At 39.3% G+C, this 12,997-nt stretch overlaps 1 protein-coding gene across 2 annotated transcripts in view; it reads right to left on the minus strand.

The window, feature by feature from the left end:
- FILIP1 (filamin A interacting protein 1) overlaps positions 1–12,997 on the minus strand; it is an 85,172-nt gene that overhangs the window by 57,792 nt on the left and 14,383 nt on the right. For both annotated transcript variants that reach the window (XM_018558913.1, XM_018558912.1), the window contains exon 2: positions 9,840–10,118. In XM_018558913.1, the coding sequence (XP_018414415.1) occupies positions 9,840–10,118 (279 nt within the window). The remainder of the gene's footprint in view (positions 1–9,839; positions 10,119–12,997) is intronic.

Below are 12,997 nucleotides of genomic sequence, written 5' to 3' on the forward strand. Positions count from 1 at the left end.
CAGATATTGGGCAAGGGTCATACTGTGATCTATGTGCTCTAAAAAAAAAAAAAGTTCTGTTTAATATGATGCTTCTAAAAGTACTGGAAAGAAATGTATATACCACTATGCTAAGTCATTTTGGCCATAGAGGTGATCACAGCAATTTCCGGACAAGCTGGTATCTTGTGGCACCATTATCAGTGAGACATACGTCAACCCTAAATACTGTGCATGGCTTCCCTAGGAAGGTGTATGGCACAAAGGCAAGAAGTCACACAGCACCATGATAACTGAAATAATATTTAAGTTTGTGGTCAAGAGAAGTGGATCAATCCATTACTTTCTAGAGCTTTCGGGGGAGTCTAGAGACAAGATTTCTATCCAGCAATTGCCAGCAGTACCCGTTCCCCAGTACTTAAGTCTGAAGCAAGAAGAAAATCAATTGATGAGAATGAGACCCTAAAGTAATGTTTGTGTCAGGTTTGCAGAGCTGGGAAATTGGAAGCATGTTGCTGCCTTAATCCCAAAAATATATAAGAGGCAAGTGTTTAACACAGATTCTCCATTATGAACAGATAAGTGAAATGTAAATTATTGTCCAGAAAATCGTGTACACAGTAATGTGCAATAATCTATGCCATGGCCATGGCCAAGCACGCACCTATATCTGCAAAAATGCACATAGAGGTTGTCCGCGTTGAAGATCTATCTTGGCTAATACAATGGTGCCTTGGATTACATGGTTAATTAATTGGGCGTGGACTGTCTACTGTGATTCTCCTGTGATTTGGCCAGGCTTGTTATGACTCTGACTTTGGCTTCATATCCTGGTTGCTGTTTTGTACCTTCAGTACCTTGGCTTGCATCATGACTGCATTCCTGGCTTGCTCCCTGTGTAATTGCATTGCCTGGCTGTGTTTGACCTTTGGTTTGCTTCTGACCCTGCTGCACCTGAGCTCGCTACAGGCACTTGTGCGTCTCCAAGCTCCTCTTTAGCCTGTCTCAACTTCACGGATTGCTGAACAGGAGGTGCAAGGGACACTCCCGTATCGCTTGGCCTCCAAGAGGTATATGACAATTGTAGATGGCTTTACCTGGTGTGTCCCTGTGATTTTAAGGAGGAATGGACTGCCTCCAGGTATACTTTCAGGTGTAGCTGCACCCAATTCATCCTTTGCTATACATGCTCCAAGATGGAGGCTCTCACAGATTAGAATCAGGACCACACTGCAAAGAGGAGCCTTGAGAAGGCAGTGTGGCTTTCACATATTTTGTAAAACTTGTGCAACTAAAATGTCTGTTAATAGTTAGACAGTGTCATTTTTTTTTTTTGGCTTGCTTGTAAGTATGCTGGGACATTTTTGTGTTTGTACTGTGTAAAGCCCTTCCATGTGCACCTTACTTTAAGTTAATGAGTGCGGTTGGCATTTGCTTCACTTTTATTATGCTAAACCTTTCATCCAACCTCTAAATTATTGGTATTTTAAAAAGCCAGACTAAAAGGAAAAATATTAGTACTTAAAAAGGCTTGTCAGTTCAACCAATTATTTTTTTGCATGTTATTCCTTGTCTGTGTAACTGGGGTGCATGGCACAGGTGTGTCCTTTGCATGCTCTTGCGTTGTTTTCCTTTTTTCCCATCTTAAAAAGTTGGGAGGTTTGATGTACTCTGCCATATGCGCTTCTATAATAACCCATCTCTGGTTAATTCCCTTTAACCCTGTGCTACACACAACACATCCAAGAAAAATCTGACATTCCTTCACTGAACACTTTATTTTACAAAAAATGTTTTAAATGCTTTGAAATAAAAATAAGTGGGATACAGAATTGTCAAGCTGGGGCAAGGAAATAAGGAAACTTATATTGGAAAGCAATGTTTACATGGTACAGATTACAGAGATTTAACAATTGTTAAACCTAAAGACAAAGGGAGAGAAAATTAAAAAAGGGGGAAAGGGGGCTGGTGCATGGACCTTCTTATTAAATAAGGAACAAAAGGAACAAAAGGGAACAAAAGTAGGTAATCAAAAGTGATGAATTGAAGCCTTGTGGGCCATAACACGTCTCCCAGCGTTGCCATATTTTTTTGAAATGTATTATGAGTGTAATTTAATATAGTTGTTGGCGTTTTATTAACTATAGTGCAATTTATCCTATGTTTAAGTTAATTAATGCTGGGAGTAGGAATTTTCCACAATGTAGCTATGGTGTGTTTGGTAGCGTTAAAGAAATGTGTGATCAGGGTTGGTTTACTTCTGGTTAGATTTAGTATAGGCTTGTGTAATAAGGCTTTCCATGGGTTTTTAAAAGATTACATGAAAGCACAGTGTTAATTTAGGGGCAAGTCCACCAGGTATGTGCCATGGTCCAATTAACACGTTCAAAATAAACTACCACTAGATGGTGCTTGTAACCAAAGAAAGTCACACACAAAGTACACAAATCCTCAGCTACTACACAATACATAACAACATGCTGTATGCAAACTGGAATTCCTGTGCACTGCAAAACACATTTTATGACTCTGACCATTTTCTACTATCTTCCATACATTAATTACATCTAAACGTTACAGAAAAGAGGGGAAATGTCCTGTAAATGATGAAGTACAATATATTGTAATAAACAAAAAACAATTCAGAAGAAAACAAAAATGCATGCATATTTATATTGGTAAATGGACAATAAACTGAACCTGTAAAATATATATATATTATTTTATTTCCCAAAAGCTTTACTCTAAAAGCCTAAGTAAAGCCATATTTGTGGGGGGTTTTGTTTTTGTTTTGGATAGAGTGGAGATAAACAGCCTGGTAGGTTTTTATTTCAGTCTGTAACCCCATTGTGCAGATTTGCCCTCAGTTCCTGTCCCTGTATTGCCTGTACAAAAGAAAAATTGTTTTGTTTTGCATCCCCATGGAAGAGATTTCTGATCATGCCCTATCCTGGAAGGAAATGAGGAGAAATCTCAATAATAGGGGCACAAATACAAATAACATACCTGACAGAGGCTGTAACTCTTTCCTGCCTTATCCAAAATTTATTAAAAGGTTTTTTGCTGGAGTGGGTCTTTAAATGTGACTTTTTGAAAGCATGTTAGAAGTCGGCAACGCTGTGCAAATACTAAAAAACGCTACCACATCTACCTATCAACAGTTCAGCACAGTCAGACTAATGACTAAGTCCTCTGATACACAGAAATTACCCGATGACCTTACCAATGAATAAATGTTGCATAGCTCAACATCCAATGCTAAACAGGGTCTCATGGGTGGTCTCATAATGACATCTTCTGACAAGGTGTGCAGTTTTATAGTAAGTGCCAAAATTGATATGGGATAAGCTGTTTAGAGGCTGTACTAGCAGGATGTACTAACCCAGTGTCCGATATTCATGTTTCTGTTGGTTTTGAATTATCACATATCATGAAGTGGCATATTTCATATAAGGCCAATATTTGTATGCATTCCGATTTTCGTGCAAACTTTCATCGAACAATTTCATCAGAAAATCCGATATTGCCACCAGAGAATTGACGAATGTCGTTCATAATTTCGTTCAAAAAGGGTTTTAAGATTCAATTTTGGAAACCACATTCACTGTTAGAATTTAATTCATTCCAGAAAAATTTTTGCATTCTGCTCTGCTCTGCTCTTTGCTTTGTTTTTGTTTTTTCATCACCATGGTCAAAAACAATCATCAATTTTATCCCATTAACTGTTAGAGGTATTATAATATCTAACCAAAGTTCCCAAAAACTATTTTTTTAAATGAAATTTTACTGGTGTAAAAGTGTTCATGCTATGGCACGCAAAGGACTTCTCCGCCTCCATGCTTATCTGAGGAGAAAACAAAGGTAGCAGAACAAGGAATGTGAATCCATTCTGGTCACTTTTATTCCGTGAGATCTGTTAACCAGTGTCTACAGATGAACATAGATTGTCACCCAGCTTGGTTGTAAGTGGTGGATCATGTCTATGGCCAAGTAAAACTAGATGCAAAATCCTTTATTACCCTTCTTTTTACTGCTATTCCTCCTGCCCTGACACATTAACATTATCCATCATATGATGAGGTGCTGTCTTACATTAACATATGAGGCTTGCTTATATGTGTTCTATTGGCAGGGAACAATAGTGCATTGGTCTACACTATCCAACTGAACTGATAGAGATGCTGAAACATTTTCACTTCATGTACACTCTGACTTCCAAGCAGTAAATAGAAATCAATTAAAAAAAATACTGGAGGGCAAAATCGGGAGCAGATTCCTAATGGAACTATTACTCTAATTGATATTAAGAAGGGTGTAAGCCAAAGGTATAACTGGGAATTTTTGCTCCCTGGGTACAAAGTTTGAAGTAACAGCCCTGTGTTCCCAAACCAGTTCAGGCCACATGAAATATTGGACAGGTTTTACCCATTTTTATGGTGCCATACCCCTTTTACTTATATGGTTATGTGAGCAATTGTATGATAAATAGAAATCAATTACTAGAAATAGAAATCAACGAAAAACATACTGGAGGGGGGGTTTTTTGGTCATATTTGTTTAGAGTGTTTTCTAGGGCAGAAAAAGCGCTACAAAACGTTCAGTGTGAACCAGGCCTAAGGGTAACCTGGCTAAGACATTAGCTGAACATTACCAGTCACAACAGTCAACTGAAATGGTCAACTCTCATTAAATCTTTAGGTGCCTTAAAAAGATACTATACACTACAGACAATCATTCTCAGGAATGATCATTGGGCTCATTATCCTGCCCAATGATAATGATCAGAATGGGTGTTTGTTCAGTGTATACAACATGAATGGCCAATCACTACAGGTGTGCAGCATTTACATATACAGGTTTTACTAAAACATACAGCAACAAGTTTGTGCATGTTATATTGTTTATATCATGAGCACAACCAGGAACGTGATATAATGATATCAAAATAGTGAAATAAAAAATATATACAGGAATAAAAGACTGGTAGAACATTGAGACATGCTGTTTCACTGCCACGTGTTAGAGAAGGTCAATGATCTACTCTTCAATGGCATCAGGTTTCTGTACTTAAGAAAGTTCATTTGGTGGCAGCATCTGTTACTCACACAGCTTATGTGACTTCAGTGAATAATAATTAAGAAATAAAGATCACACAGCAAAAAAGGGGGCCAAATGTCTTTCCACTCAGGTTAAAAAAAAACACTTTTTCACCCGATCAGGATATACTAATGAATAAGGGATTTTATACAGGTGTGTAGAATATGATCTGTTTTTTTTCCTGTTTCAGGTATCATGTATGCAGATTCTTTTATATGATAGTTTTGATTATGTATAGATATTTCTGTAGTAAGCAAACATAAATAGCATTAGATCTCTAGATTAAAGCTGAATCCCATGCAGATATAAAATACAAAACATATTGCATTTTGTATTATTGCAAACTACTGCCTTAAATGTATTTTTTTTAAATGCAAGCAGTGTAAGTACCTGAACCTGTAAAACAGTTCTATTGTATGTATTTATCTATTTGCCTGGGGCTCAGCTTTAAAAAGAAATTTAACAAAAATTTGTTTTTGTTTGAATATACAGGATTGGAACCACTGTCAGGTATTTATTGCGGTAATTGTCCCCCAGGAAACTTAGGCTCCTTTCACATGGGCTGATCAGGAGAGGATCCATGAACGGATCCTCTCCTGATCACAGCAGTACAGAGCGGTGGTGGTACGATGGAGGAAAAAACTGCTAAGAGGCCAGCAGAGAGCAGCCTGAAGACCATTACACCCAAAAAATAGCATCAGATGAGGCCTGAGCATCCATCTGGTAAAACTTAACAAACGTGTGAAGAGAGGACCAGGTGGCAGCCTTGCAAATCTGGGAAACAGATGCCTGATGCTAAAAAACCCATGAAGCACTTACAGATCTGGTAGAATATGCATAAACAGGGAAGGGTGGTACCTTATGCTTTAGACTATAGGCTTGAATGGTGAGTCATGTAATCTACCCGGCAATAGTGCAATCAGAGTCAGAAGGTCCCCTATGGGAATGAGTGAATCTGATTGTCTAAAATAAACTGCAGCTGAGAGGTATACTCCCACACTCAGGCAATGGAGAGAGTTTCCCCTAGAATATTTTGGAGCAGAACTTAGGAAAGAAAGATGAATGTCCTAGTTAAGGTGAAAAGAGATGGCCACCTTGGTAAGAAAAGAGGAATTATGCCTCAAGACAACCTTATCTTTATGTAGCAATAGGAAGCGCTTTTTACAGGATAAGGCCGAGACTCAGAGACTTGCAGAGGTGTTAAGCAAAACTTGAGACTTGCAGAGGTGTGCCATGATGCCTTTCTACTGTTTTACTGTTCAAAGCCCATTTCGTGTGCACCTTACTGTATAAATGGTAACAAATTGTTGAGTGCGTTTGTCGTTTGTTTTGCTTGACCGATTTGGTGCAGCGACGCATGGGGTTTCTCAGCTGCCATTGGGATGTGCGGGATCCCTTGTGTGTTTCTGTGCTTTTAAGGAGGTTGGGCGTCCTCCTGACAAACCTGCACCCAATTTGAAATCTTCTGCCCCCATGTGCTCCAAGATGGAGACTCTCATAGTTTAGAGTTAGGACTGCACTATAAGAGGTGCCTTCGCGTGGCAGTGCGGCTTTCACATCCTCTGCAGAAGACGTGTATCCAAACCTCTGTTATTATCCTTAGTGGTGAGACAAGCTGTTTTACATGCTGGTTTGTGAGTGTGCCATGATGCCTTTCTACTGTTTTACTGTTCAAAGCCCATTTCGTGTGCACCTTACTGTATAACTGGTAACAAATTGTTGAGTGCGTTTGTCGTTTGTTTTGCTTGACCGATTTGGTGCAGCGACGCATGGGGTTTCTCAGCTGCCATTGGGATGTGCGGGATCCCCTGTGTGTTTCTGTGCTTTTAAGGAGGTTGGGCGTCCTCCTGACAAACCTGCACCCAATTTGAAATCTTCTGCCCCCTGGGCTCCAAGATGGAGACTCTCATAGTTTAGAGTTAGGACCGCACTATAAGAGGTGCCTTGGCGCGGCAGTGCAGCTTTCACATCCTCTGCAGAAGATGTGTATCCAAACCTCTGTTATTATCCTTAGTGGTGAGACAAGTTGTTTTACATGCTGGTTTGTGAGTGTGCCATGATGCCTTTCTACTTTTTGCAGAGGTGTTAGCCACAAAGATTTGAAAACTCAACAGGTTCCTTTGCTATCAATAATTATGCATGACATCTGCCAGGACAGTCATTGCTTCAACCAGTTGTTTCCAAGAACCACCTCCACTCCTTACGGTCTGCAACCTTTCAATGTTGGTGGTGCTCATGGTGATCACACGGATGGCGCAAAACTCAGGGTAATCTCAGCAGGTTACTATGTCGCTCTAATGAAGGGTCCCTGCAAAGGTCCCGAAACGTTAACTTCTAATGACATGCTGTGACATTCTTCAATAAACATATCAAAGAGATATTGATATCTGAACGTATCTTTGTGTGTGCCGGTGATCTGCTGAGATTGCTTCAACCAGGGTATCTTCTTTGCTGTTTTGGAGGGACAGAGTTTTATTTACGGGTGAGGCCAGTCACCATTCAACACAGGCTTTAAAGTCGAGTTTACAGGGAAGATTATTGCTGGCTGAAGCAGTTTCAGTGAGCCTAAGCCGGTAAACCTTGGTCAGGCATGTGCACACTGGATCAATAAGGAAAGAAATGGTATCCTTTAGTTTTGGAGAGATGTTTGCAGATTAAATTGTTTTTCCACTTTCGCAGTCAAATTGAGATAACACCTATTTTATATTTGTAACGTGCTCTCATTCACATAGCATAAGCTTAAAAAAATAAAATGCTTCTTGCAGTTTAAATTGCTTTTACTTGGGTTAGGGATTTAAGGGTTACAATTTCTTCCTGCTTCTATTTCTTTGAAATGTTAGGAGAGGCTTTGAGGGGTGAGATGTCTGAGGTGACGTGTACATTGTATGTTAATGAAGCTTATCAAATAAACACAATCCTCGAACTTCAGTCTCAAGTCTTTCCATTAGGACAGATCACTGTGAAAGGGCTAAGAAAAACCCAGAATCAGCCATCTTGCCTGCTGTAACAAAACATCGAAAAGGTAAGATTTTTTGTTTTAAGTTATTTTTCAGAATGCTGTGTGAACAGAAACACATAACGAACATATAAAGGGGTTTTCTCAAATATGACTGCAAAGGTGGAAATATACTTGAAGCATCCTCCAGGAATGAAGCCTCAAAAAAGAAACTCAAAGAGATAAACGTCCATCACCTAGGGACACTAGCAGAAAACTTAGGCTTGCTGGAGTGCAAGGTGTTATATGGGGCTGTCCTTACACCTTTTTTTGCCAGTGTCCAATCATCTGAAGGTAGCTGCATAAAACCCAGTAGTCTAAGACTGATTCTGTGTTTTGTGATGTACGATTCAGAAAGCACCTTTTTTAAAAAAAAGAGGAGATCCTCTGTCAGGCTTTTACTGCTTTTGTTTAGTGTCCTTATCAGGCAGATTCTGCCTCTCTACCTAAGTGGTCATTAGGGACACTAGGGACACAGCCTGCATTAGAAAACCAACTTAGGTTCTAAATATTGCCCATGCTATTCAAAGTGTAAAAAAAACCTCATGTTCTACTTTAAAAGGATATTCATTAGGTTCTGACACTGCCCTAGACCTCTGTAAGCAAGTAAAACTTAATTCAGCCTTCCTTAAGATCTCAGAAACATCAAGAAAACTTCAAGAGTTTGTAGCCATGTCCAGCAACAAATCCCATCAGAAACCAGGAATTATATGCACCAACAACGGAGGGGAATACATCAGTAAGGAAGTAGAATCCCATCTGAAGAAACAAGGTATAGTACACCAGACCACCACACTATACACTCCTGAACAAAATAGTGTAGCAGAATGGAAAAATTGCACTCTTATAGAATTGGCCAGATGCATGCTGTCAGACGCCAACCTACCTAAGAAGTACTGGGCAGAAGCAGTCATGACAGCAACATACCTACAGAACAGACTACCTTCAAAAACTGTTGAAAGCACCCCATTTGAAATGTGGCATGGATCGAAGCCTAGCCTAGGACACATCAAAGTGTTTGGATGTAAAGCTTTTGCCTATATTTCAAAGAAGAAGCGATCCAAGTTGGAGAATATAGCCATTGAAGGTATTCTGGTGGGCTATAGTGAACAAAGTAAGGGATATAGAATTCTCTAACCAAAAACTGACAAAGTGACAATAGGCCGCAGCGTTTGTTTCAATGAGAACCCATCACCAGAAACAATGATCCTGGCAAGTTGTGAAGTGAATTCGCCCATTGAACCAGCAAAGGAAGCTGAGCAAAGTGAAGCTGCACAGGAATCAGAACAAGAGGTGGAACTCATCATGGATAAGTCAAGTTCCATGTTAAATTCTGCTGAACAACCTGAAATTAGAAGACCCACTCGGGCAACAAAGGGAATACCACCCTGCAAGCTGTCATATACTGCTAAGACAAGTTTTATTTGTATATGTTTTCTTCTCCATGGTGTCATGGTATATATGTTTCCTGTTGATGCTGTATTTCTGTATACACAGATGTAATGTCCTGCTAAGCAAGTAAAACTTAATTCAGCATTCCTCAACATCTCAGTGCTTCATCTAAACACATAACCAACACAGTCAGCCACTTATTAGGTAGTGAGGCACAAACTGAGATACCAGATGCATGCACCGTTGAAAGCAAGTACTGAACAGCAATCTCCATATTTCAATTTGCATCAGGTTCACTTTATGTGAAACTGTTGCTTAGATGTAAAACAGCAAATGAAGAATAAAAATGAAACAAAGTTTAGTGATTTGACCATACCTGTAGTTCTCCTTCCATAACACTGAGCAGCTTCACAAGATCCTCTTTGGTTGGATCATTTAACCTCCTGTTTTTCTGATCATCAGTGTCTGCAGATTTTCCATATCTTTTAACTGTTCCAGAGACCTGCACGTCTCCCTCCTTATTTCTGTGCATTTTATTCCTGTGTTTGCCATCTCCACTGAGGTTTTCCGCCTCTATGGCATTGCCATTGTTACAGTTCACATTTCGCCCAATGGTTGAGCTTTCTGCACCTTGATTTCGAGATCTCATGCCCACCTGTGGTTCCAAAAAAGAAAACAAAAAGATTTAGCCACAAGTTTGTATAGATTTATGTATGGGACAACATATGTATTACCTGCCTCTAAACTACCATTTACCATTTAAACTACCATATTCTGTGACAATAAAGGTGTTCTTTTTATCATTAAGGTAAAAATAAACCCTGTAAACCTTTTTCAATAAAGACTCCTGATTTAGCAAATACACATTGCCCCACAAAATATTTCTTTACATTTTTGCCCAAACACATACCGTCATCATGTCTCTAATAAGCTGGCTCCAACTCTCTCAGCTCCACTTCCCTGAACTTCCTATCCAGTACAAGATCACAAGGTACAGAGTTGTCTCCAGTAGATTGAAGAAGGGAGCCAGGAGGAGCAGTGAGCAGGGAAGTGGGTTACTTTGCTGTGCCTGTGTATTTGTGAAGACACACAGCTTACTAGCACAAACAAGGGTCCATGCGACCCTTCCAGGGAAAGTAGCCACCCTAAAATAGGATATCAGGGCCAGTGCTCAGGGGACCAGCTGATTCTGCAGGAAACTAAAACTTGTAAAGAAGCAGCATCCATTGTAAGTTATTTCCTCAGCATTTGAAATAGCTTAAATGTTATTTGACTTTAATATCAGTTTAAACTAGTACACTGTTGTAATCAGTTTATAAAAGAAAATGAAGTTGTAAGACCTGCTTCAGTATACACTCAGGATCTGTCTGTTCTTGTTCTTTCTGGTACTTTCATTAACACCTGCACTTGTTGTACCTCAACCACCTTAAATATTCTAGCTGCCTCGCCCTTGCACACCTGTTTCTGATCTCTCATCAGCCTCCTGGTTATTTATGTTATTGCTACTTCTGTATGAGGCTGCTAAAGTATTTTATCTATGTCAGAGTTTGATTCTCTAGCCTTCTTGTTCTCGGCTTGTCCTGCATTTGAGATTCGTGTAACCTGCATCACAGTAATCTACTGTCTCACTACACGTATTGCCTGGTCAGTATTACACATTGTCTTGCACAATTGTGTATTTTTCCTGCCTGATATTTCTGAATAACCTTTGTTCCTAGTAGTGCCCTTTCTAGTCTTAGCTGCCCCCCAATTCTTCTAAATAACCTCTGTTCCTTATGGTGCCCTCTCTATTCTTAGCTGACCCAATCCCCCGCCCCTCCAATTCTAATTCTTCAGAATAACCCCTGTTTCTGGTAGTGCCCTTTTTAGTTTTAGCTGCCCCCCAATTCTTCTGAATAACCCCTGTTCCTGGTAGTGCCCTTTCTAGTCTTAGCTGCCCAGTATAATTTTTGGTAAGTGTTCATTATCATTTTCCTTTGTTAGCAATATTTGCCCTCGGGTTAATGCTCTTTGCCTTGCATCTCTCTTCTCTATGCTTCCTCATCTGGTTTTCTACTATGTAGGTGTCCTGTCTTTTGTTGCCATTGTATACTGTACTTTTTTTATCCCTTGGTATGATCTTTTTTAATGCTTGCCTGTTGTTGCCAGCTATATACAATCCCAAAAGCAGGAATACTCGAAGTTGCCTATAGTTGCAATATCTCCACTTTCAGTTACTCTGGAGAGGACAAAGCACTCCCAGCCTTTTCCTCTTAAGGCTAGGTTCACACAGGTGATTTAATGCGTGGATTTAGCCGTGCGATATTGCACAAAACAGAGTTTTGCATTCAAGTCTATGGAAGCTGTTCACACCTTGCGATTTACCACATGGTAGAAATCGATTGTCGCGCAAAAAGGTGCAGGAGCTAGCTATTTTCGGGCGGTTTGTTGTGCGATTTGGGTCCCATAAACATCTCTATCCATTGAAAACTGTGCAGTTAAGCATAATTGCGTAAACAAAAACATGCAACAACCTAGCCAAAACAGCTCACCAGCTCAATCGCCTAGGTGTGAACCTAGTCTTATATTTACCATCAGTTGTGATGGCAATGAGTATCCTATTTGTCTCTTTAAATTTGTATTTCAGTCTCTATGGAATTCCAACTGATCCTCTGGTATCTGACCTAAACCTTGGTTTCACGTGTATCTATCTGACCTCTGTCATCCTCGAACAAAAGCCTAGGGCCTTCGAAAACCTGTCAGTTATGATCAGCAAAGTCCTAATTGTTTCATTTGTTTGTATTAAAATAAAAATACACATATAAGACTTAAATACATTTATGAGTACATGTGCATCAAGTTCCCATGTATCTTTTTTTATCCTAATATTAAAGTACTGTTAACTCTGTAATGGTTTGCAGCCCATATTTCAATATTCTCAGTTATTTTGAGCTGTCGAGAGCTACCAGCAGATACCAGGTTATCCACTCTCCAGTGTGGCTTCTCCACAGTATTAGGGAACAAGTAAAAGTGTTGCACAAAGTTGATTGCAAGTTGTAATTCGAGAAAACTGGTGTTATAGAAACAAAAAATATTCATAGACTGTGGGGGGCTGTTATATAAATAGTGTAGATTTATTGCAAATTAAAAAAAAATTATAAAGTGTCTTCCAGACAATTTAATACCCTCATGCTTGATTGTCTTGAATGTTTATGTATATGTTTAAATGCTATTAATCATTTCTTTCATTAGTGTAAATAGAATTTACTTACTGGTCATATAATGCTGTGTGGCTTAAAGCACTGTGGGTATATGTCCTCTATGTCACCTTAATAAACTATTATAGTACTATACAACATTGTTACCTGAAGCCCTTTTAACAATTAGCTGTGTCATGGGAAAAAAACGCATACATTTGCCTATGTTTCCTAACAGGAAAGTAATTTGCTTAGTTTAGCTGCCTCATCAACAGAGAATAAATTGGCTGGTAACCAAGTTGTTGTTTCAATTTACTTACATGGCGAGATGGCATATACACAAGTACAGTAATAAGAA

This window comes from Nanorana parkeri, unplaced genomic scaffold (genome assembly GCF_000935625.1).
Source record: "Nanorana parkeri isolate BGI_ZX_2015 unplaced genomic scaffold, ASM93562v1 scaffold368, whole genome shotgun sequence".
NCBI classification, from domain to species: Eukaryota; Metazoa; Chordata; class Amphibia; order Anura; family Dicroglossidae; genus Nanorana; species Nanorana parkeri.